This window comes from Crocodylus siamensis, chromosome 11 (assembly GCF_052110815.1).
Source record: "Crocodylus siamensis isolate JL-2025a chromosome 11, ASM5211081v1, whole genome shotgun sequence".
NCBI lineage: Eukaryota > Metazoa > Chordata > Crocodylia > Crocodylidae > Crocodylus > Crocodylus siamensis.
Genome location: NC_143405.1, coordinates 36,338,234 through 36,362,755, shown reverse-complemented (window position 1 = coordinate 36,362,755; position 24,522 = coordinate 36,338,234). Strand labels below are relative to the sequence as shown.

General features: G+C 41.6%; 1 protein-coding gene across 4 annotated transcripts in view; it reads left to right on the top strand.

Annotated features, from left to right (window-relative positions):
• Window positions 1-24,522, top strand: part of RAF1 (Raf-1 proto-oncogene, serine/threonine kinase) — a 153,203-nt gene that overhangs the window by 127,479 nt on the left and 1,202 nt on the right. For all 4 annotated transcript variants that reach the window (XM_090021115.1, XM_090021114.1, XM_090021113.1 and 1 more), the window contains 6 exons: window positions 5,639-5,723; window positions 7,174-7,350; window positions 8,330-8,376; window positions 11,253-11,371; window positions 21,797-21,928; window positions 23,708-23,842. In XM_090021115.1, coding sequence (XP_089877241.1) covers window positions 5,639-5,723; window positions 7,174-7,350; window positions 8,330-8,376; window positions 11,253-11,371; window positions 21,797-21,928; window positions 23,708-23,842 — 695 coding nt within the window. The remainder of the gene's footprint in view (window positions 1-5,638; window positions 5,724-7,173; window positions 7,351-8,329; window positions 8,377-11,252; window positions 11,372-21,796; window positions 21,929-23,707; window positions 23,843-24,522) is intronic.

The window sequence follows — 24,522 nt, the reverse complement described above, 5'->3', positions numbered from 1 at the left end:
GAGGAGACTGGCTGGGGGTGGTGCTGGGAGTGCTGGCACAGGGAAGTGGATCCCCCTCTTCCACAGCTCCTTGTCTCTGCCCTTCTGCCTCCCTGACTCTTTCACCAGCACCTCCATCCAACGGTGGAGGGTTTTGGTGCTGCACATGCTCCCCTTTACCTTCAGGTCGCATGTGCCCACCAGCACATGGGCCGTACTTGACTGCAAGGGATCCAGCTGTTTTTTGATGCCCTCCTTCAGCCGCTTCACCAGTGCCTGCACCTCTAGTGAAAGCAGCTTGCCCCAGCCAGGAACATTGAGCCCCTGGAACTTCTCCATTTGGTTCTCAAGCTCCTTGACTACAGGAATCACCTGGCTAAGGAGGGCTTTGCCAGTTTTGAGGGTCTTGGTGGCCTCGAGGAATGGCTTGAGGACCATGAAGATCTGGGAGATGATGTCCCACTCAGCTCTGTTAAGGGGGCTCCTGATCCCAATCTCCCCAAGCAAGGCCATTTCATGGGTGGCCTTCTGTTGCTCCACCAGCTTTTCCAGCATCAGGTTGGTGGAGTTCCACCAAGTCTCCACATCCTGCATGTTTTTGTGCTGTGGGATGTTTAGCTCTCTGTTTGTCTTGCAGTATCTTGCCCTCCTTGATGCTTCGGTGGAAGTAGCCTGCCACCTTCCTGCATTTTGAAATCAGTTGGGTGGTAGTGACAGTGCCATCACCAGCAACCCTGTCCCTGTCCCAGGCATCCCTGACTGTGAGGTGCAGCATGTGTGCCATACAGCGGATGCCAACAAAGTTGGCATCATGAACTGGCTTGACCATATTGGCCCCGTTGTTGGTGGCCATGAACCCACGGGTGAGCTCTTCCTTCCCAACAAGCCACCCCTGTACCATGCGGTTTATGGCCACCATGATCTCCTTTGCCATGTGGGACTCATCCATCACCTCTGCTTGTAGGAGGGCCCACCGACTGCCTGACTGATCACACCAGTGCCCTGTGAGGAAGAGGTAGGCATGATCTCCACCCCAGCTGCTCCAGATGTCTGAGGTGAAGTGGAAGGCTACCTGCGGCCCTGCCTTGTGCAGCTTCTTTCTCAAGTACTTGCTGCACGCCTCATACAGGGAGGGCACCACCGTCTTGCTAAAGGTGGTGCGCGCAGGCACTTGGTATGATGGGGCCATGAGTGCCATGAGCCACCTGAACCCTGGCCACTCAACTAAGGAGAAGGGCTGGCCATCCAGAGCAAGCATCTCCACCATGTTCTGTGTGGCTTTGCTTGCCCTTGCAATGTGCCCCTCTTTATCTGTGGCTTCCCCCACTGGTCCAGAGTGGCCTGCCTCTGCTTCATGGGAATGGGGGCTTTGGAGCAAGACAGGGACTTCTTTTTGGGCACACTCCTACTGGTGCCAGGCTCAGGAGGAGCAAAGGCAAGGGGGTGCTGCCTCCTGAGATGCAGCAGCATCACCATGGAGGTGAAGTGTTTCACCTCCTTGGCCTGGGTGATCTGCCTTTGGCAGTGCTGGCAGATAGCATACTTGGGATCATCTGCCACCTCAAAATGATCCCACACTACACTACTCCCCTGCTTCTGGGTTGAGGGTGGGGATCCTGCCTTATCCCCCTTCTCAGCTGGCTGAGGCACAGCAACAGGAGCTGACTCAGCTGAGCCATTTACCTCCACAACCTCAGCGTCTTCCAAGATGCTTTCTGGAGAAGGAGACCTGTTTGGGGGAGATGGGGGGGAAGTTGCAGCTCTCCCCCTACTCCCTTTAGCCCCTCTCCCTCCCCTGCCAGAAGACCTGGTACCTGCCTTTCCAGCACACTTCATATTAATTTTTCCTGTGCTGGAAAATGTCTGTGTGCATGTGCAGCTGTAATATCTCTTCTGTGTTTGTGTGTAACTAATATTTACTACTTTTCTGATTACTGTATGTGTCTGACTAGTACGATCACTTCTTCTGTGTGTGTGTGTGTAATTAATAATATTAATATCTCTTTTTCTCTGTGTACTGTGTGTGTGTGTGAGTGTGTAATATATATGCTTTCCTGCACAGTGATGGATCACACTGCTGTGGAAAACAGCTTTCTTTTAAAGTGTGTGTGGGGGTTGGAAATAACGAGAACAAAAATGAGATTTTGGGGGGAAGAATAAGTTGAAAAAATGGTTTGGATATGGATAAGTAGAGAGATTCTAATTAGTAAGCTGTATCCAGTCCTTTCCAAGAACAGAAACTAGCAGGAGACTGACTAGGAAGCCAAGCCAGTCCAGTAGTACCTTTCAGACACTGTTGCTCAGGCAGAAACAGCTCACAAAAGTGACGGAGAGGCTGCAGACAGGCTTACATTCTGTTTCTATGTTTTTCCGTGTCCCTCCCCCCCCCGAGCACAGTGATTGGAAGGGGACTTGGGGAAAGATCACAGTCACCAGTCAGCTAGAGATGTCAGGCTTTTCCCCCCTGTTCCTGCTCCCTCTTCTCGGTTTCTGTTCCCCTGAAAGGCTGCCTTCCAGATCTCTGAATCTTTTATGAATTGATTTGGAGGGGTTTTTTTGTTCTCCTGATTTGATTCAGAGTCAGTGATTTGGCCTCTGAATCTAGCTGAATCTTCTCTGAATCAAATCGGCAACCAAAGCTTCGCACACCCTTAATAAATACAGCATCTGTATGTGTTGTGAACCTAATTCCAGCTGCAGAATAAACAACAGGAGATCTGTGGTGCTTAAGTGAGTAAATGAGAAAATGGTGCTTTCTACTCTGAATTGAGTAGAAAGCTTACATCTATAAGCTTTTTAGGGATGAAAATTGAGGATGTTTTGATTGCTGGCACGGCATTCTGTGGTGCTTGTGGGCATTATAGCTTATTTGATAGTAGTTGGGGTGCCTTAATTTTGGATTGTGCCGCAGTAGTTTTCGCAGAATAATAATTAAAAAACCCTTTTACAGAAGCAGACTGTAGCAAGATGCTTTCCTTTGTTTTGATTTTTTTTTTGGAAAGGACTCACATACCAACTGCCGTGTGCTAGCTGGTCAACTCCACTGGCTTCTAATGGTCCCATGAGCCACCTAGGTAATGTAAAGCCTGGCAAGCTAAAAACAACTTTGTGCTGCATAATCTATTTTGTGGTTTAGAGCATTAGGTTTGCAACTATCTAGAGAGCCTGTTTTTTGTTGTTGTTGATTTATGCTTTCTCAGTGGGTACTGTGAGCTAGCTGGAATTACTTCACTGACAGAGCATTTTGGGCACAATGAGATGTTTGTGGTTTAATCCCCAGATGTACTCAAAACCTTGGTAGAGCCAGTTAATGTTTAGGAAAGATTTACCACACCCCCTCTTTCCCTGCCCCCTCTGTCCCAGCCCCACTCCAGGGAGAAGAGAAAGCTGTACGTTAGACATCTCTGACTTGGATGAACCCAGATTTGAAACGGGAATACCCTGTGATCCCATAAGGCACATGAATTTTAGGGCCATCAGAATAAATGTGCAACTTGGAACGGCCTTCTTAATTTTCTTAACTGTAGCAGGGCAGCTGACTCTGCTCTAATGCTAACTGGCTGCTTGCTTTAATCCTATGTGCCTAAAAATAGCTACATGTTTATTACCACTTGCTAGGTCCATCATTCTCTCAGCAGTTTTCCTGGTTTTGTTCCCTTCTTTTTTTGTTGTTGTTCATTTCATCATTATATGTCTATTTTTGTTGAGTATTAAGAATTCCCTGCAGGCATATTTGCTTTGAAAATAAATCCTAACTTTCAACTTAATTTTTTTTTTCTTTTCTTGCTGATATTGGAAAGGTGAGGAAACCTGAATGTATTTTGATTTAGTTCAGAAACTTAATCCTTCGGAAGGAATTAATTTTACTCTAAGACATTATGTATCTGTAGGAGCCACCAGAGAATGGGATGCACCCTATGAAAGAAGAGTTAAGTCTTTAAAAATTTACTAAAGACTTAAATCTCATTATTTATAACTTAGTGAAAGAACAGCTAGAGATGAAGGTAAACAGAAGATTTCATAAAATGCAAAATGACTTTACCAAAGTGCACTGTGACAGACCAAGATAAAAACTAATCATTTTTATTCATAAAGAATGTGATAGATATCAGTAAAACATTTGATATGGTGCAGTGTGGTGAATTTAAGTTTCTTTGGGGGTATGTTCTCAAATTCAAAACAGGTTTTTGTTGAGATTTAATTCATTAGCTTTTCAGGTCATATGTTATCATTATAGACCTGGAATTTGCACTGGAAGTGTGCAGCTGCTTTATCTTTGAGTTTTCCTCCGCTTGCCCTCCTACCCCCTACGCTCGCTGCCTGCACCTGATGGTGGGGAAGTGAAAACCACAGCATATTTAAAGCACCAAGATTAAAGAAGACAACCCACCACATCTTTCCAGTGCAAGTTCTGGAGATCCCTAGCTATTATGTGATGTATCAAACAGTTAATAGTTAAAGAGTAGAAACAATAGTTAAACAGTAGATACAATACTAAATTTTCTTTGTCTACAAACTTTAATTTAATCTTTATCATAGTTTCTGCTGGTGTCCTCTAGATGTGAGATTTATTTTCAGTGTTTATTCGGAGGGGTGCAGGAGGGGTGTGTGGAGGGAGTGCAGCTCCTCATTTCTGTGTGCACCCCAGGAGAGGCATAGGGGGCATGTGACTCCCTGAATTTGTGCACAGCGTGAGGGCAAGTTTCCTGCTGTGGCCTTGGGACCAGGGGCTGAGCCAGCCTTTTCCTGGTGTGGGGGGTCTGGGCTGGCCTGGAGTTGTGTTTGGGGCAGGCAGCGGCACTGGGAGGGAGGGGTTGTAAGGAATTTTGGGGTAATTATAGCCCACTCAGTAGCCGTCCCTCCCAGCGATGCCCCAACCCATCCCCCTGCTGGGAAGAGGCTGGCACAGCTCCTGTCCTTGAGCCTGCAGCAGGTAACCCACCTTCACCCTGTGCACAAATCTGGGGGGCACATGCCCCACATACCTCCCTGGGGGGTTATACACAGTGGCAGGGAGCCACCCTCTCTCCTCACCCTGCCTATACCTCCAGACGAGTTGTCCATGGCTCTGTCCCACTCCTGGGGTTGCATTCACTTCCCTGGCTGGGCAGCGCTTGCCCTGCCCCACTCCCTCCCTCACCATGGGGTCCTTGATCTGCTTTCCCCCCCACACCCTTTCCCTTCCACAGACTTACCAGCAGGGAGCTGTTCTCTAAGCTGCCAGGCTGCATATCAGCTAGCGGATCAGTATTGGCCGATATGGCTGGTTAATAATTGGCCATTGGTATCAGCCAAAAAAATCTTTGTCCGTGCATCCCTACCTTTTAGACTTCAGTTACTTGTTCTGCAACTTGTATGAAATAGCATGCATATGACTTTTGGGGCCATTTACTAGCTAGTCAGTAAATGAATAGAACACATTCTTTAACTATTTAAAAGACTAACTCTTCTAGTTTGGGTTTTATGACCCCATCTCAGCCAAATGAATTGCAGCTCAAGAATTTATTTAGTCTCCAGAAATGTTTTCTTCTATACAGGTTATTAAAGATGTGGTGTTGTCCAAAAATTTCAGGGCATGTCATTGTAGATGCAATGATTTTTATTATTTTTTTTTAAGAACTATTTCGTTGTTGGTAACTTGTGGTAAATGTATTTGCAGGGGATGTAGCAGTGAAGATATTAAAGGTTGTAGATCCAACCCCAGAACAGTTTCAGGCCTTCAGAAATGAAGTGGCTGTATTAAGGTGAGCTGACAGATAACATTTTGCAACATTATGCCATCTCACTTTTTTTATCAGGAAAAATTGCTATTATTTGATAGGGTAGACAACATTTTCTGTCCATAGACCAGAATGACTCACTCTGAGGCAGAAGTGGGTGGCTGAGGCATTAAAACCTGCCTGCTGCTGCCCCTGTCCCCATGGTGGCCCAGGTAGAACACCCTGTGTGGTAGTCTGTTCGTGCAGCAGCATGGTGAGAGCACCCCTCCCATTGCCACTTGTCCCACTGCTGAATGCTGCTAAAGCCCCACATCCATTGGCTGGATTGTGGGCCATAAGGTGCCCATCCCTGCTCTGTAGTAGTGACTGACATACTTTAAATTTACCTTGCTCTGGAGTATTTCAGTAACACTTTCTTTAGATAAGATCATCATCAATGCTAGAAAGAATGCATTAAGCTTAAGGTGTGTTACTTCTCTGCTTAGTCATGATTTATGTGTTTTTAACAGTTTAGTGCACTTCTGAACCTCTGTGCTTTTAATTGCTGTCTGTTTCCTGCCCAACAACTTTGGACAGTCCATTGTAATGAAGTTGAATCCTACAATTAAGAGCCAGTTAGTGCATGAGATAACAACTGTTATCACCTTTGTGAATTATTTAGGTTATAAATTAAACATACTGGAGTAATACATTTCTTAGTATAGGTTTCCCTCACTTTATGCTGTATATGCGTTCCTGGAAAACAGTGCATAACTTAAATTCGCATAAGAGAACCTATTTTGCAATGTAACAAATAAGGATACTTTCCAAGACCTCCACTGTACTGACCCTTAAAAACGTTTCTACCACTTTTTTACAAGACAATTTTGGTACTCGCTAACAGCAGACAGTACACACAGGGCATGCTATCATAATGGGGATAGCAACTACAGAAACACGTGTCACAGATGACAAGCAAGGAACACAGATCCGCACAGGAAACTAGGTTTTGTTGCGTGCTGTTCCCACAATGCTGACTGTGGGCTTCCACCATGCTGATAGCATAAGAGTGAATTTACCTCGCATATAACAATTTTTTGGTATTAAAAGGGTCATTGCATAAGAGAAAATTGGCGCATACAGAAACCACGTAAAACAAAGGAAACCTGTAGCATTAGGATGATTGTATTAAGTAATAATTGTATTTATTTGGGCTCTGAAAATGTTCTTGCATCAAATGTAAAACCAAGTGGAAAAAACCACAAACTTTAGAAGGCATGCTTTTTCTCTTAATTAGTAACAGGTAATTATGTTATGTTTTGTTAACGATTTAAAAAGAACCCTTTAACACGTGTATATTTCATAAATAGTTTTGAGGGAAGAGGGTATAGTTTTGATTGGGAACTTTCACAGTGTCTCCATAGCCAAGAATACATACTTCAGGGAATTTAAAAAATAGAAGATAGTCATTCATTTCTTTTTTTTTTTCCATTAGGAAAACACGACACGTAAATATTTTGTTATTCATGGGCTACATGACGAAAGATAATCTGGCTATTGTTACGCAGTGGTGTGAAGGAAGCAGTCTGTATAAACATATTCATGTTCAAGAGACCAAATTCGAAATGTTCCAGCGTATTGAAATTGCCCGACAGACGGCACAAGGAATGGAGTGAGTAGGATTGGCAGTTTGATCTAGTCTGATCCCTTGATCATCTTTAGGAAAAACTAATGTAGAGAATTCACTGCCCTTAAAACTCATGGGGTTTGAAAATGATGTTCATACGCCACCATCTGTTATAAATCATTAAAAAAGATAATGTTATCAAGGGGCTTTCAAATGACATTGTGGGTGATACCTATTTAATATTTCAAAACACCTAAAATACCTTTGTTTAAGTAAGTTTTAAAAAGTTATGCAGAAAAAAATGCTGTAGAGTCCAGTGCTTTGTTTTTACATGTGAGATGGGATGGTAGTGGCAAGATGTCCTTTTAGAGGATATCAGTTTGCAGACTTCTAGTTAGCTTGGAATTAGAGAAGTACACAGTTGTTTGATTTGCTTTCCGAAGGAGAAGATGGAAGTTTTGATCTTAATTTGTCAAAGCAAGTTTAAATTCATATAAGTTTTGCAGGTATAAATTCTTAAGGAATCTAATCATAATTAAACATAGATTAATACAATAATAGGCAGCACTGATTTTACTTTCATGATGGATTCCCTTTACTTTTTGTGACTGTTTCAGGATAAAAAGACCCATAGGGAAGGGTAATGACAATTCCTATAATGTTTCTTCCTATTGAAGGAAAAATTTTCACTGGTACTGCCTAAACAGCAAAATGGAAGATAATCATAAATCTCTTTATGAAAAATCTACAGAAATCATAGGTATTCTGTCACTTTAATCTTAATTATGGACAGGTGAAGTTAAAACTAAAACTAATGTGCATTATTAAGGGTGTACAGCATCTAGTTTTTGATTTTAACACAAATAGAATTATGACCTTGAAATATTTGCCATTGTTATTTTATAATTAATTCAGGGTAATTTTATAATTCTTGTGCTTTTATTTATATTAATTTTAACTTGCCTATATAGTATGAATACATGTTCAAATTTAGAAATTTTAGAAGTACTTTTTATTTTCACAGCTATTTACATGCAAAGAATATCATCCACAGAGACATGAAATCAAATAGTATCCTTTTCTTCATTTAATGTTTTCAATTGTTTTAACTTGCATCCGCATAACTGATGTACAATTGCTGGAAAAATCTTCTGTGAAATTGAAACATCCCAGTTATAATTACCATAACTTTTTAAAAGAACAAATAATCTCTCAGGCAGATAGAGACTTAGAGTTTATATGTTCACTAGCCAATTGCCCATCAAGAATGATTGAGGGGGTGGCCGGGACAGAGGCCTGTTTCTGGCTCCTCTGCCATGCTTTGGGTCTGGCCTTGCTCCCCCATCCCCTACCCTGGGGTCCAGGCCCATTCCCTCCACCCCCGTGCTCTGTGTCTACCTGGCCCAGGTTCACCTGCCTCCTCTCCGCTTCCCTTCCTCCCAGCTGTTGGCAGGGCCCAGCATCGGCAGTGGGGTACCATCACTGTGCCTTCCCTCCCCCTCTGTCCTGGCTTTTGTCAGGGGCCAGTGGTGGCAGTGGTGCACTCCCTGCCATCATGGGTGGGGGCAGAGTCCTTTGTCCGGTCCTGGCTCCGCCCTCGCTTCTCATCCAGTCGGGGGCAGGGGCAAACAGGTCTGCTCTCTCCCCCCTCACCCCTGCTGCTTTGGGGCCAGGCCTGTTTCCCCCCCCTTCCCCCCCAACCCCCTCTTCGGGGCTGTAGATTAGCAATTGGATAATAGGTTAAAAAGCAGATTTTGAAACACATTTTTAAACAAAATATTCTTTGTATTTGCTTTCCTCTAATCCTATCATGAATTATTTTAACAAAAATTTGTTTTGGAGGCTCTGATATACATGATGGCCCAAAAGCCAGGACCCATAGACATTATAACATATTGATTTTCTTTTGTCATTTTTAGGTGAAAAATGCCACAAATTAATGAAAGAAAAGCCCTAGCATCATTTCAAAACAGAATTGAGAAATGTGTTGAAGTTAATGGTAGTCAGTTTGAACATTTACTAGAATAAATGTTATAATGCCCATGGGTCCTGACTTTTTTATCACCCTGTATAGTAGACAGAAAATTGGTTTAATTTTTAAAAATCTTGATTTATAATCTCTAAACCATTGTGAAGTAGTAAAGGAGAAAAATGAGAGCTTTAAAAATGCAACTTCAAAAATGTGTTAAACCTTTTTTATAAACTTGAAAATAAATTTAACATGAATGACTGTATAAAAAGGTATGTAAATACATATGCTATGCAGTGCATTTGAAATGCCTAAAAAATAGATGACAGAATTTATTTAATCAAAATCATACCATTGTATCCAAAGTTATATATTACAATTTAAACTGCAAAGATGGATGTAAAATAGAATATCGGTAATACAGATAACATGTTCTCTCTTAACCTGTAAAAGACTGAGGTGTTGCTCACATGCCAGAGAAACAATGGTAAGACTTGAGGTTAAATTTATACATCCTCTGTCTTCTTAGAAAAGTGGTTCTCAAACATTTTTGACTCAGCACCCCTCATTCAACTCTAGGCATCCCTCAGAAAATGCCAGCTCTTCATTTTCACTTGTTTTTTGCCTACAGAAAAAAATAGAGCAATTTTTCTGTTGTAAAGAACTAAGAAAGACCACAACGGGGCAGAATGGTTTTGACAGGAATGAAGGGCGAGGGGGCAGGATAGAGGTCCCACCCCCCTGCTTCGGGTCCTGTGCCGCTCCCCCCCACTCCCACACTTTGGGTCTGTGTGGTCTGCATTCACCTGCCTCCACCCCATTCCCCTCCTTCCCAGCTGTTGGCAGGGCCCGGCAGCAGTAGTGTGCTGCCACCTTGCCCCCCCGCCTTCTCCCTTCCACTCCCCTCCCTCCCTCCCTGCCAGTTTTTTTTTTACCGTAATTTTTTAAAAGAACAAATAATCTCTGAGGCAGGTAGAGGCTTGGAGTTTATATGCTCATTCTTTGCTACCCATGTGCATAGACACCTTTGGAATGCAAAAATGATGCTCCAGAAGTTACCAAATTTACTTGTCTTTCACAGGATATCACCTTCTTCCAAAAATGTTTTGAAGGGGAATCATAATCTACTTATTTATATTTTCCATATATAACTAGATGACTTTAAAAAGGGGGGTGTGATTTTTGGCAGTAACTAAGCCACAAATTTTCTTTTGTTATAAACTTGATGAAGAAAAGTGATAGGGTTTCACTAGTAAGTTCCTATCAAAGATATCAACCAACTACGTACAGAATAAACATTCTATTTACTGAATATCATCTACTTCTAACAACTTGCTGCCATTATAAAAAGGAAAATGAAGTTTTTTTTATTAAAGGCCATTGTAGAACATCTGCCAACCTCAGTTTTCTAAGCAAATAGAGCTCATTTTCATTGCAAGACCAGCGAATTGCTGTGGACATTTACAGTGCAGCTATTTTTCATTAACATAATTTAGTCTGCTCTTCTCATTAAGGTCTACTAGATAACTTAAAGTGAGAGAGATCTGCCTCTCACACATCTGTAGCATCTTTTGGAATTGAAATTTTCTGGTTCTCAAACTAAAAATGGATGTTCATTGTCTTTTACCTCTCCCTGTCTCCCGAAGCTTCCTCAAAGAATACTTTTACTGGTCAGCTCCATGGTTAATTTTATTTAACTAGCTATCTGGAGATAAGTTTAGTGCATTAAATAATAACTTGGAACTGGCTAGTCCTATTGTTCTATCATCTCTATTTGAATATCATAGTTTCCCCTGAGTGTTAGATGTTCTCTGTGTATATATAATAAAATAAAGATTAAAGAGGCAGACTTATTTGAAGGTGTTTCAGGGAAGACTCTAAACTTAAAAATGGTATTTGCTGTCCTAATCAGACAGTGCTTGAAATGTATTGGACCAAGCTGACTTACGTGATAAAAATTCCTTAATAGACATTTTAGACATATTTCTTCATGAGGACCGTACAGTTAAAATAGGAGATTTTGGTCTGGCAACAGTAAAATCCAGATGGAGTGGATCACAGCAGGTTGAGCAGCCTACAGGTTCAATCTTGTGGATGGTAAGAAAAATATTTTAAAAGATCAGGCATTTCCCAACTTTTGTTGTAAATTCATTTACTTTGTCAGTGAATGCAACTCAAAATACTTTGAAATTATATGCTGACAGTAGTATGGAAAAATTATCCTAATAATATGACAAAGGACAACTTTAAATGGATGTTGCTCTGACATGCTTAATTTCTTTGACAGTTTTTCTGTTTGTTAGCTACTCGTGGCTTCTGGTCTCTGATTTCACAGTCCTCCAGACTGGTTTTAGTTTTTTTTCAAAATCCTAGATTCTGTGGAGGTCAGTCTTCAGCAGCAGCTCCAGTTTCAGTTTTTGGCTGAGCAACCAAGAGCTGCTGACAGTTTTGCTGTGAAAGGGTTAAAACTAGTTTTTGCCTGAGCAGAAAGAGGAGCTGAAGATGGGGCTCTGGTCCTGCTCTAGGTGGCAGTAACTCTGGAAAAATCTTTTTTTTTTTAGGAAAACAGAGTGAAGAATGCACGTCTTATTGGAGGTGTGTGTTATGTGATAAAATATGGTATTCTCTTTCAAACGTGTTCAGGTATAAAATTCCTTATTCACGTAGCCTCTCTGTTGTCTGGTCGTGGGTTAGTTCAGCTTTCTCTTTTTATAAAACTGTAATTTGTGCTCTGGACTATAACAGTCCACGTGTCACTAGCTACACGTGCCTTTAACAGAAGGGGCCATGGTTAATTCTATTTAAGAAACTTGTTTCAGTTATGATTTGTGTCTATAAAAGCAATAGCTGGATCAAAGCATAGAGTTTTTTCTTTCGTAACACCCCGCTGTGGGGTGCTAACCACAGCCCGTGGCAGTTTGTGGAACTGTGGGGTACCGGCTAGACCCGTCCTCTTGGTTCCTTCGGGCTAATGAGGAACCTCAGGATCCCAGTACAGGGATACTGCCTGTAAACGCACTCTGACAGAATAGGTAACTATTTACAATAGTTTCTGCCCCTCAGACGAGGTTGGTGGGTCTGTGGTCCTGGTTGCTCACTCCCTCAGAGTCCCCCATGTGAGGGTTCACTACAAGATGAGAGGGCTATGCCTGTTTGCAAACTCTAGGCCCCAGGTGCTTCCCCTTGACTCAGAGCCAGGCTCGCCTCTGGGCTCTGCTCACTTCCCTCATTCATGGATCTGGTCCTCCAGAGAGATCCCTGCAGTCACCTCACAGTGGTGGGTCCCTCCCTCCGCTCCCAACTGTCACCCTGCTGCCCCAGACCCTGGCGGCCGCCCATCCCGGCTGGGGAACTCTGGGGCTCTGAGAAGGACCTTGTTTCCAGGGCCTGTAGGCAGGATTGCTCCAGATCTTTTGTTCTGGTGTCCTCAGCGAGACAAAAAATCTCCCAGGCTTAGCCTGGTCTTGGCTCACCATGAAACACCCCCTACAGATGAATGTCCCTTCTGTTACAGTCTGTTACACTTCTATAGAAACAGAAATAACACAGCACTTTGAGTGCTTTTCTATCATTGCATACATTTCTAAGGAAAAACGGGCAAAGATTTTACAGTAGTAGTCAAACCCTCAAGTGAATGGACGTTAAGGCCTACTCTGTCCTTTTTACCTCCTTGTTGTGCACAGGAATTTCACCACCAAGTTATCTCCCTACCCTTGATTGGGCATTGCATCATTTGCTAAGTGTTACTTGTGCTTGCAGCATGGTAACTGCTTGCAGTGGACCTGAAAAACTGGACTCCTGTTAAAGATTGATTTAAGTCTGCTTAAGTTTTATATAACTTTCGTCTTGGCTAATGACTGAACATACAATATGAGAACCGATGAACTCAGACTGTTTGAACATTGCCTGTGTTATCATACAGTTGATGTTCATACAAACAAAAGGGATGCAAATTCAATTCATTTCAATTTAGACCAACTGTTTCATTTTCTAAAAGCCCAGGGACCCACTTTTGTTCAAAAAACTACTCATTCAGACAGTCTCTAGTTCATTGGTGCTTATATAAATAGTTTGGTGACATGACTTTTTTAAGGACTCATTACTGAATAATATTTTACAGCATTGGTCCCTCTACAATCTAATGTTTGCTTGATTCTGTATTTCCTTAAAATTAAGACACACACCCTAGTTTTTCTTAATTTATTTATCTTAGCCTTTGCTTTCTCTTATCTTATTTCTCATCCAACCAAAATGCTAATGCTGTAAAGATACTTTTTGCTTTTTTAAATGCAATACATCATTTCATACATATTATATTTACAAATAATATACAAATATTTTATAAAGTAGCTGGACAGTTACAACCTTGTAGTTAAGGGACTCTGGAAAATCTCTTATGTGTGTGTGGCGTGGTTTATTCAGATTGAATGATGGTTTATATCTACATGGGGGCTTGTGCCTACTTTGACTATAGTCCAGTTCAGTCCAGTAGCTTTGTGGCTTGATTACATTTTAGGGTTTTTCCTCGCAGAATGTTAACACTTTCCTCTGTTATAATGCTTTAACAGTTACTGAAAAATTACAGATAACTTTTCATTCCATGTTTTGTTTGTCCTGGTTTGTCGTATTAACTTTAGTGTTACGCAAGTATTTGTCCATTTAAGAAGTTGACCAAGTGGCTCCAAAGAAATAAAGGAACCGTCACTTTGGAAAACAAATAGAATGTGTCTGGCTACTTGAGATAACCAAACTTTGACAATGCATTTTCAGTTGTAATGGTTAAAGAGTAAATATAGTAAGAAAGTTTAAGACCTGTGTACCAGCTGATGCCATGAACATTTTTGTTCTTTAAATCGATTGGTTTTAGGAAGTGGTGTTGCTTTTGTAGTCCATTTTCTCTGTAATCAATCTGTTTTGTTCATTAATTCTGAGAGAACTTTTAGAACAGGAAATATATCTGACTGTGTTTTGAGTGCTAAAAAACAAATGCCTTGTTTGATGTTTACATGCTCACATATACCACAAGTGCTTAGAAACTGGAACACCAGGGAAGGAGACTCTTGATTCAGAAAGCTAGAAGGGAGTGGATCCCGGGGGTTCTGTTTGCAGCCATGGAGGAACCCCCAGGCACGAGTCTGACATTTCAGACTTTGGAATTAGTGACAGAAGTTGCACATAAACCGGTTTAGATGACCAGAAACTGGTTTAAACCAGAATAGAAGCTCAGTGCACATAAACTAGGTTCAAAATGGCTGAAACTGGTTTAAGATGAACCTGGTTGAATTTGAATTTGGTTGAATTTGGTGTGATTGATTTAGGTCAAACCAGTTTATGGAACTTCTGTCCCAGACCTCTTCCTGGTTCAAGTTAAATTGGAGTTTCCCAGCATCCTAGCATTTGGAGCCCTGGATTGAGACATGCTGTCTGCTCCAGAGAGCAGGGCTGACCCCACCCCTCTGCTTCCTGGCTGGAGCAGTGAGGACTGGCTCACTGGTCCCTCCAGGCAAAACCTAGCTGGGGTCTGGGGCCAGGGAGTGGGACGGAGAGTTAAACTTCCCTTTTCCTGAGTACAAAGCTGCTCTGCTCTGCCCTGTTTGCTTAGTGCTGGCTGCAACTTTGGACTACAAATCCTAGAGGCACCTGGAAGTAGGAAGAGGAAGTGATGAGGAACTCTTGCAGAGTCCTGCTACAGTTAGTCTAGACTGCAAATCCCAGAAACCTCAGGGGCAGCAGGAAGAAGCAGCAAACACACAGCCCATGTTGGCTAAGTGCTAGAAAGCTGTGCTCTAGCGCCCCTGGCTTGTGGCTTGAGCCATTGTGGCTGAATTTCCTGAATCAAGAATGAATGTTTGTTCATTTGCTTATTGGTTTTCATCTTAGACTAACCTGAAAAGACTGAATCAATTCAGCCTCAGGCTCTTTGACGGTCTGTACTTGGCCTAAAGGAATAAGCCCAGGATCTGAACTACATATGGTTCTTACTTGACATTTCTACCTATTGAGGAAGACAGCACTATATGGGTTCACTGGGTTTATACTTGAAACCATAAGGACTAGCAACAATTTATTAGAAACTGGGTTAGATGATGTATCACCTTAAGGTAAATTCTCATTAGCCAGGAATAGGCTCATGTTTTGCCCTCATCAAATGAATCTATTAAGTAGTGTTGAACAGGAAAGTTATACAAATGTATATGATGGTGTTTTAGTTTTGATACAAAGTGCAGCAGCACTCATTAACTCCTTGGAAGAACTTTATTAATAGATGTGTAGACTTTTATAATTTGTCTGGACTTACTAATGAATGATTTTATAGTATTGACAGAAAAGTGATGGTAGAATGTTTCCCACCAAATAGAGGACTATTTTCATCAATATGGAGCGTTATGTGTTGGGATTGCTTTATGAGCAACACCTTGTGTAAAAGGTACCGACAGTTGTTTGCGTCAGTTTGGCAGTCCTTATTGTCAAGATTCACTGAACGTTCTTCAGTCAGGTCAGCACTCTTAATTTGCCAGATTCCTCCTTCAATTAGATTAGGTGAGACCTGTTCTTGCTTTGAGAAACATGTTTCTGTTCCCTGTTACACTGGCCTTTGTAGCAGCCAGTATTTCTGTATGCAAGTAACTGAGCTTCATCTGTAAGGAAATACTTATTTTGCAACTCTGTGCAGTAGTGTGAAACAAGTAATTCCTTGTTGTCATGTGAGTTTGTGGAGGGCATAAATGCTGCAGATTAGCTGATTTTTACATCCTTCAGAAATGCAGATTTAACTTTTGGAAAATATTTTAATATGTTCAGTTTCACATAAAATGCATATTAATTTGCCTTTGCCACAAAATTCTGCCACAGAATCTGAGGGTTTTTTAAAAATAAAATACTCGCCAACATATATCGTTAGATGTCATGGCTGTGAAGGAAAGAACAGAAAGTGTGAATAAATCAATACTTTTCTTGACCTGTTGCAGATGGCTTTGAAACAGTCTAGAGAATTTTGTTTTGGTCTTTTTTGTTATGAATGAGTTAACTCAAACTTTTAACAATTTAAATGTGAAAATTAACTATTTAACTGTTGATTGATGTAGGAGAGGCATGACTGGTGTTTGCTACAATTCCAAACTATTTCCCACCCCTCTTCAAGTGTGGAAAAACTACCAGTGTAGCTGCCAAATTCTGTAAGATGAACAAAACGTTGTCAGTATTGTCATACATTGTTAAAATATTCTCAGTGAAATTTACCAAAATTCATAAGATATTGAAAAGTGTAAATATAGAGAAAAGTGAAACAATTACATAATATTTAAAAACATGAAGGCTGTCTTCCAAACTAAATATAATCTTCATATCTAATTAAACATTATCATAGAATTTCCCTGTCCAAAAGTGCTGCAAAGTTCCAGGACAGCCCTATAGAATTTAGACTCTATTAGAGTACAGGGGCTTTTGTTACCCAGTCTTCCCTTGAATTTATTTAATATCAGTAGCTAACTTTAACAAACTAAAATGAAATGAATGCTGCCCATTAGACTTCCCAGCATGTTCTGCACCACAGGATCCTAAACATTGCAGCAGGACTTCTTGGATCTCAGTGCCCTCTGCGACTGGATTCTGTGACACCCCTGAGATGTCAATGCAAAGCTGAAGGAAATGTACTGTATTGTTACAATTATAAGTTAGACTTTTCTCATCCAAAAGAACCGTAAGAATTGCATTTGACCTACAGAGTTCGCTTACAACTGGGCCCTTGATAGTATAGACTTTTATACTTACAATATTTTGCACACGCCGTACAAACACCAAATCAGAATTTTTTTCAGTATAGTTTTTAATAGATTTAACACCTGGGGCCTTTCCTTGACATTTGAAGTAGCAGTAGCATAGTTAAGGAGCAACAGGTGTGCAAAAACTGTAGTTGCTGAAGTGATGGCCCAACCATTGCGGACACCTGCAACTCAGCTGAGCCACTGTTGCCTTGTGCACCATTGCTGAGGGTGCAGCAGTGCCCAGGTATGCCTCTAGCCCTGACAAAATCCCACCAGAGTAGTGGTTTACTTTTCATAGACATTAGGGCTGGAAGGGACCTTGGAAGATTGAGTCCAGCCCCCTGCCCCAGGCACAGGAAGTCAGCTGGGGTCATAGGATTCCAGCAAGATAAACATCCAACTGTCTCTTGAAGGTGTTCAAAGTAGGTGCTTGAACCACCTCTGGCAGCAGTCTATTCCAAACCTTGGGGGCTCAGACAGTAAAGAAGTTCTTCTTTATGTCCAGCCTGAAACGGTTATAGAGGAGTTTGTGACCATTTAATCTTGTCATTCCCTGGGGTGGTCTGGTGAACAGACATTCCCCCAGATCCTGGTGATCACCCCTGATAAACTTATAGGTGGCCACCAGATCATGCCTGAACCTGCGCTTTTCCAGGCTGAAGAGTCCCATAACTCTCAGTCTCTCATCATAAGGTTTGTTTTCCTGACCTCTGATCATGCGCGTGGCTCTCTTCTGCACTCTCTCAAGCTTTTCCACATCCTTTTTGAATTGCGGAGCCCAAAACTGGATGCAGTACTCCAGCTGTGGCCTCACCAAGGCTGAGTACAACGGGAGAATGACGTCCCGGGATTTGCTCGAGAAGCATCTATGGATGCAAGCCAGTGTTTTGGTTGCTTTACTAGCCGCAGCATCGCATTGGAGGCTCACATTCATCTTGTGGTCAGTCATGACCCCCAAGTCCCTTTCGTCCATAGTGCTAGCCAGTGTAGCGCTGCCGAGCCTGTAAGCATGCTGCAGGTTTTTCTTCCCAAGGTGGGGAACCTTGCATTGTTTGGTGTTAAACACCATCAGGTTCTTGTCCGCCCACTTCCTGAGCCTGTCCAGGTCAGCCTGGATCACCCTTTTCTCCTCAGGTGTGGACACTTTACCCCAGAGTTTGGAGTCATTGGTGAACTTAGCCAGTCTGTTTCTGATATCATTGTCCACATCATTAATGAAGATCTTGAATAGTATAGGCCCAAGGACAGAGCCTTGAGAGACCCCACTGGTCACAGGGCACCACAACAATTGACTTCTATCAACCACCACCCTCTGGGTCCTACCATGGAGCCAATTCCCCAGCCAGCGGATTGTGGTAAGGCTGAGGCCGCAGTTGGCCAGTTTTGCTAAGAGCTGGTCGTGGGATACCAGATCAAAGGCTTTTTTGAAGTCAAGATATATGACCTCAATCTCCTCTCCCTTGTCCAGGTGATAGGTCACCTGGTCATAAAAGGAAATAAGATTGGTCAAGCAAGACGTACCCGGTCAAGCAAGACGAAACAAACCCGTGCTGGCTATCCCTTGGGATGCTGCCGTTAGCCAGTCTTTTAAGAATGGCATCATTGATAATCTTTTCTAAGACCTTCCCTGGGATAGAGGTTAGGCTGATGGGCCTGTAGTTTGCCGGATCCACTTTCCTCCCTTTCTTGAAGATAGGCACCACATTGGCCTTCTTCCAATCTTTGGGCACTTCACTAGAATCCATGCCAGGGGCTGAACTATGATGCTTGCCAGCTCCTTGAGTACTCTGGGGTGTAGATTGTCAGGACCGGCTGACTTGAAGGTGTCCAGCCTGTCAAGGTGTTCCTTCACGTGGTTAGCATTGATGGAGGGCAGGAAATCTCCCTCACCCAGGCCTTCCCATCCTGTAATGGGCATAGGTATCCCATGGGACTGGTGAAAAACTGATGCAAAGTACCCATTTAGCAAGTTAGCTTTTTCCTGGGCATTGGTTGTCAGTTGTCCTGTCTAGATTTAGCAGGGGTCCATTATTGCCCTTGCTTTTCCTTTGACTCCCCACATATCTAAAAAAGGATATTGGTTAGGGGGAAAGATGTCTTTGCTAAGTTGAACCTGAACTCACGTAGTGTTTACAATACGGGTCCAACAATTAGGCTACCAGTAAAGTATTAGGATAGGAATACATTTATCCCCACCCTAATACTGAATAGTTCCAATACAGTATTAGAGTGGGATAGCTATATAGGACAGCAGATCAAAAAATGTTTTGCATAAGGAATAGGAATTAGTTCAAAACCATCTCTGATGTCTTGGATATTCATTTATGGTGCTCTTTCTCTGCACTGTTGCCTATTATGCCTATTAGTACCCCATTTTGAGTTTCCAGAGGGGAGGGAAGGCGGGGAAGGGGTTGGATTTGAAGTAGGAAAGAGAGGGAAAGAAACTGTGTCAAACATATCTTAGTATAAGAGTGCTGAAGAAATGGATCAAGAACAGTTATTTTGATAGTTTAGATCTGGATTTACAAGAGGAGAATCATTTTAAGTTTTCCCAGTCTCTGCTTTTGTTGGAATACAAGCTGATTTTTTCCTTTGTTTTTGTAGTGATCCTAGAACATTCTCTTATCTTTCAACCTGGAGTTTGTAGTATTCTACATACATTATTGCTTTGTTTAAGTACTTGCAGCCTGCAGTCTGCTAGGGAACAACAGTGCTTTTTCGAACTGCAAGCTATCCAGACTCTCAGCCTTTTTCTTTTTAAAATAGGTGACACAACTTTTACTAACTTCTGATATGTGATTTTTGGGGGCTAGAGGGTAAAAAAGCCATTTCTTGAAGACTATTTGAATTCTGAGAATGAAGACGGGGGACAGCCAGCTGACCATTACATTTTTTTTTTTTTTTAAATTTGTGAATCTTCTGCATGCATGTACTGCTTTGGATGCATTACATGATTGTACTCCAAAGTATAATAGAGACCTGTACAAAAGCATGTCCACAGACATGCCTGGGCATCATGGTGTTTAGCTTGGTGGCACCAAACTTTCAGGCCTTTGGCTCCTGGAAGGGAGTGCCTGAGCTAGGTACCTAAGGTTCTTACACAATGCAGCGAGAGTTAGGTGCTTACAGATATTCAAAACAGCCAGTACCTTGAGCTGGGGGAATGAATGAGGGCAGAGGACTGCCTGAACTAGCAAGTATAAAATGCTACGGAGAGGAGATGCCTTACTATTCTTTCATCCCTCACCTCTGGAAGTTTAGTTGCTTGTGAGAGATCAAGATTCACAGGTTGGAGCTAGGCTCCTGTATCGTTCCTTTTTAAAAAAAATGGAAGGGTTGTGTTGTGTTGTAGGTTTTTAAAAAAAATAAGGGTGGTGCTTTTCTTTATAAAACAGCTTGGTGACAAATGCACACCTAGAATGTAGGAGACCTGTTTTGAATGACCTCCCTTCTCAACTTAGGCAGAGTCCCACTGCAGTAATTCCACTCTAGCACAGCCGGTAGCCTGGCAGGTGGGGCATTGCCTTGGTGAGAAACTTTGAGTTTGAACTTTCTTAGGCTGTGGTTGGCATTGAATACTGGTTTCCTATGACCACTCGCCTCTCACCTATTGGATAATAAAGGGTTACCATCATTGCTGCTGTCACCATCACCATCCCCAGCAGGGCTTTGAGTAAAAATGGCCTGGGGGGGTGATATGGAGTTTCCTTCTGTCAGGGTGTGTTCAGTGAGCTCTCAGTATGTCGATTAGATGGGGTTTCTGAGGGGATTTAGATGGTGCCAATCTGCTTTAAAGATTCCATGCAGGCTTAGTTCTAAGCTCCTTATCCCTGTCTGGGCAAACGCAGAAGCAAATCCTTTGGCAGTTGTGGAACTTACTGGCAAAAACTTAAGTGCCTGTGGAGTTTAGGACTCTGGCCAGTATTTAAGATTTATCTAGCCGCCCAAGTCCCATGCAAGGTTCTGATGTGAACCTGTGTGCAAATTCCTTTCTGATTCCAGGTCTATCCAATTCACGCATCTTGTTATAATATTGATGAGCTATATTGGAAAAGGTAGAAACACTTCAAAGATGTTATTTATACAAGGATGTAATTTATACATGTTCACATGCCTGTCTGGACTTTATAGTAGTTTGGTAGTTATGCTGGTGCAGCAGTATGAAGAGGTTTTGTGAGGGGACAGAATATCTTTCATTAGATCAACATGCATAACTGGGGAAGAGGAACAAGCTTTCGGGCTGCAAGTGCCCTTCGTCAGTTCTTGGAAAGTTCCAACTTGTACTTAGTTTGTACTGTGGCTGCTGATGGAGTGTTTCTGCAGTCCAAAAGCTTGTCTCCCATTTCCTGTGCAAGTTGGTTCAATATAAGAGATTTACTTTGCCTCATACATCTTGCTGGTCCTAGGCCGTAACACGTTATTTCAGCTAGGCAGATTATTTATTCTGTTTTACTGGTTATTTCAATTCAGTGATGAAACCAAAACACTTTTTTACTACTTGGTCATAGTATAATGATGTATGCAAGAATTATTACATTTTACCTAAGGCTAAAGTACAAATACAAATGTTATTTCTGTATTAGTTGCTATCAGTGTAATGGGTTTGGGTGAAACGGGCAGTTACCAAAACTTGTTATAGCTGTAAAGGCCTTAACAACAGATGCACATCATTTTATCTATCTTGTATGTCTTTTACTCTCCTTACAGATAATTTAGTTCATAACTTGTAGGATTTTTACTTTTGTTTTTATTTTTAAAGGCACCAGAAGTGATCCGGATGCAGGATAGTAACCCATTTAGCTTTCAATCAGATGTTTACTCCTACGGAATAGTGTTATACGAACTAATGACAGGGGAGCTGCCATACTCTCACATTAACGACCGAGATCAGGTGAGAAACACGTTCCAGTACCATGTTATTTGTGGCTTCTGAGGAAAATCTGTTCGGTTTTCCTGAAGACGTGGTTTATATTGCATGTTTGTAAATTATATGTATTAAGAGCATCACTCTTCTGAATAGGTTACTGCTTGGTTCTGTATTTGATGCCATCTTTGTGTATTTTTGGAGACAAATATACCTGGAAGCAATCAAGTATCTATTCTGCAGAAAAAATATGTAATTGGTACTTGAGCAATTCACTTGGCAGAGTGCTGTCATACTAAGAAATATTCTATTTGCATGTGGTGGTCTAAAGAACTTAAAGCAACTTGAGAAATCAAATATGGGACTTCTGGTCTGATACGGATCTATTTGGTGCATCTTACTAAAAGTAACTGTAGTTGTCACAAGTTAAAAATTTTGACATGAACACCTACAACTTTTGGAACTATTTTTAGTTAAACAAATTTAAAAAGAGGGGAAATCCTCTTTCCTTGACTTCTTTGAAGTGTAGTATTACTTTTCTTAAATGTGTTTTCCTCTATGCTGTACCTCCAAGGCAGTTCCTTAACTTAATTTTACTGTTTCCTTATTTTTAGTAATGATCAGTGGGAAAAGCTGGTCAGTTTATTGGTAAAAAGTCCCATAATACCTCATATGCTGTAGTCAAACCAGTTCTATTAGTTTCTTTTAAATGATTTTGCCATTTTAGGTAAGATTCAAATCTGAGAACTGGGAAGTGTGTGGGGTTTTCTTTTGTTTTTTTAAATGCATAACACTCAGCATTCCTCTCCGTAATACTGGAAGTCTGTGCTTTGAACAGCCATTCCTGGTAGTGCAAAACATTGATTTACAAGGAATCTGAGCTGTCTACTAAATATATATTTCTGAGATGAGTCGGTACACTTCCATATGTGCTGTTGGCAGATTTATTTCAGCAGCTTTATTTACTGTTAGGCAATTGGCTGTCTGTGGGGCTTTCAGAAGTTACAAAATAAATGTAGCATAGTTGTAATATTTTTATTAATGCGTATACAGAAAGTTTGGAATTAAAACATTAGCTTAAGCACAGTCAAGATCTCACTAGTCCATTAGCCATCTTAATTACTTCAGTAATATTCGTGAATGCCTTCAGCAAACCATAGTGGTGGTTTGCTAAAATCTTAGTAGTACATTTTCTCTTACCTGAGATGGTGGGGGAAGTCGGTCTACCGGGTTTTTTTTCCTCATTAGCTGGCAATATAAGGAAACTGAAAACTATCAAAGACACACTTGAATGGCATAAGAAACTGCCTTTCCCTTTATGCCCACAGATGATAAATGGACATGTGTTCTGGTGAGGGATTTTGATCAGACCATACAAGTGCAATTTGGGACTGGCCAGTCAATATGGTGGTAACTTAAGCATCAGTCAGATGGGTTTAGCACTTCTGGCTGCTAATGATGACCTTGTTTTAAGGGTTCTTTAGAACTTGCATCCTTTAACTCCAGCAAGTTATCAGTCAGAAAGTGCCTTGGAGGGCTTGTTGCTATGATAAATTATATGCAAGATAATAAATGAGTAAATTATGGAATAACTTTGCAGTGTCACTTAACAGTTGGACAGATAGTGTTACAGATCAGAAAAGTGGGCCTGTTCCAGCTTACTGATTTTTGTCAAATCTTGGAAGAACAGTAGACTCTTTGCCTTCATTACTTCAATGTTAAAGATAACTGCAGGACAGCAAAGCTGTCAGCCAGTAAAATAGTATCTAACACTGGTATTCAAACTGTTTGTACTTCTTTGCTTAGATCATTTTTATGGTTGGTCGAGGTTACGCATCTCCAGACCTCAGTAAACTGTACAAGAGCTGTCCCAAAGCTATGAAGAGGCTTGTAGCAGACTGTGTCAAGAAAGTTAGGGAAGAAAGACCTCTGTTTCCACAGGTAAGTGTGTTGTCTTTTTATTATTAAATCCTAGAAACAGTTCTTGCATTCTGTGCTTCAGTTTCCAGGGAATATTAAAAATATCAAATTAGTAGTCAAAGATGGGAAAACAAGTCTTCACACAGTTACTCATTTTTAATAACTGGCTGATTGTAGAATTGATGGGCTCTACTGCTTCCATTTCTAGTTTACTTTTTAGAGGTGATATTCAAAGTAAAAAAGCAAAAAAAACCCAACATCTGAGGGAGCCTGCATTGTTCATGTAGCCACATGTTGACAGAAATGCTGTCCAGCCTGCGCATGAGGAGTTCCATATCCTTTCCTTGTTGTCTGTTAGAAACAGGAGGCCATTTTTCTGCTCAGAAGAAAAGTTTTAGAGAGGTTTCCTCTCTAAATGCAGCTTCCTTATGTACAAGCTTGCAGGTGCAGTGTGCAGTCCTGCCTTTTTGGCACGTTCTGGAAAAAATGGCTGATCATAACAAGGATGAACCCCACTGCCCTCTCCAGCTCTCCACTTAATTAAGATAAAAACTGTCTGCCTTAAAGGTACAGCCCTTCCAACCTCATGCTCATGCTCAATTCTGATTCCCTTCCTGGCATTTCACTAGAACAAGGTAGTTCCTAACTGGCGCTGCAGTAAGCCAGGCAACTGCTCTCAAAGATTCAGAAATTAAGTATTA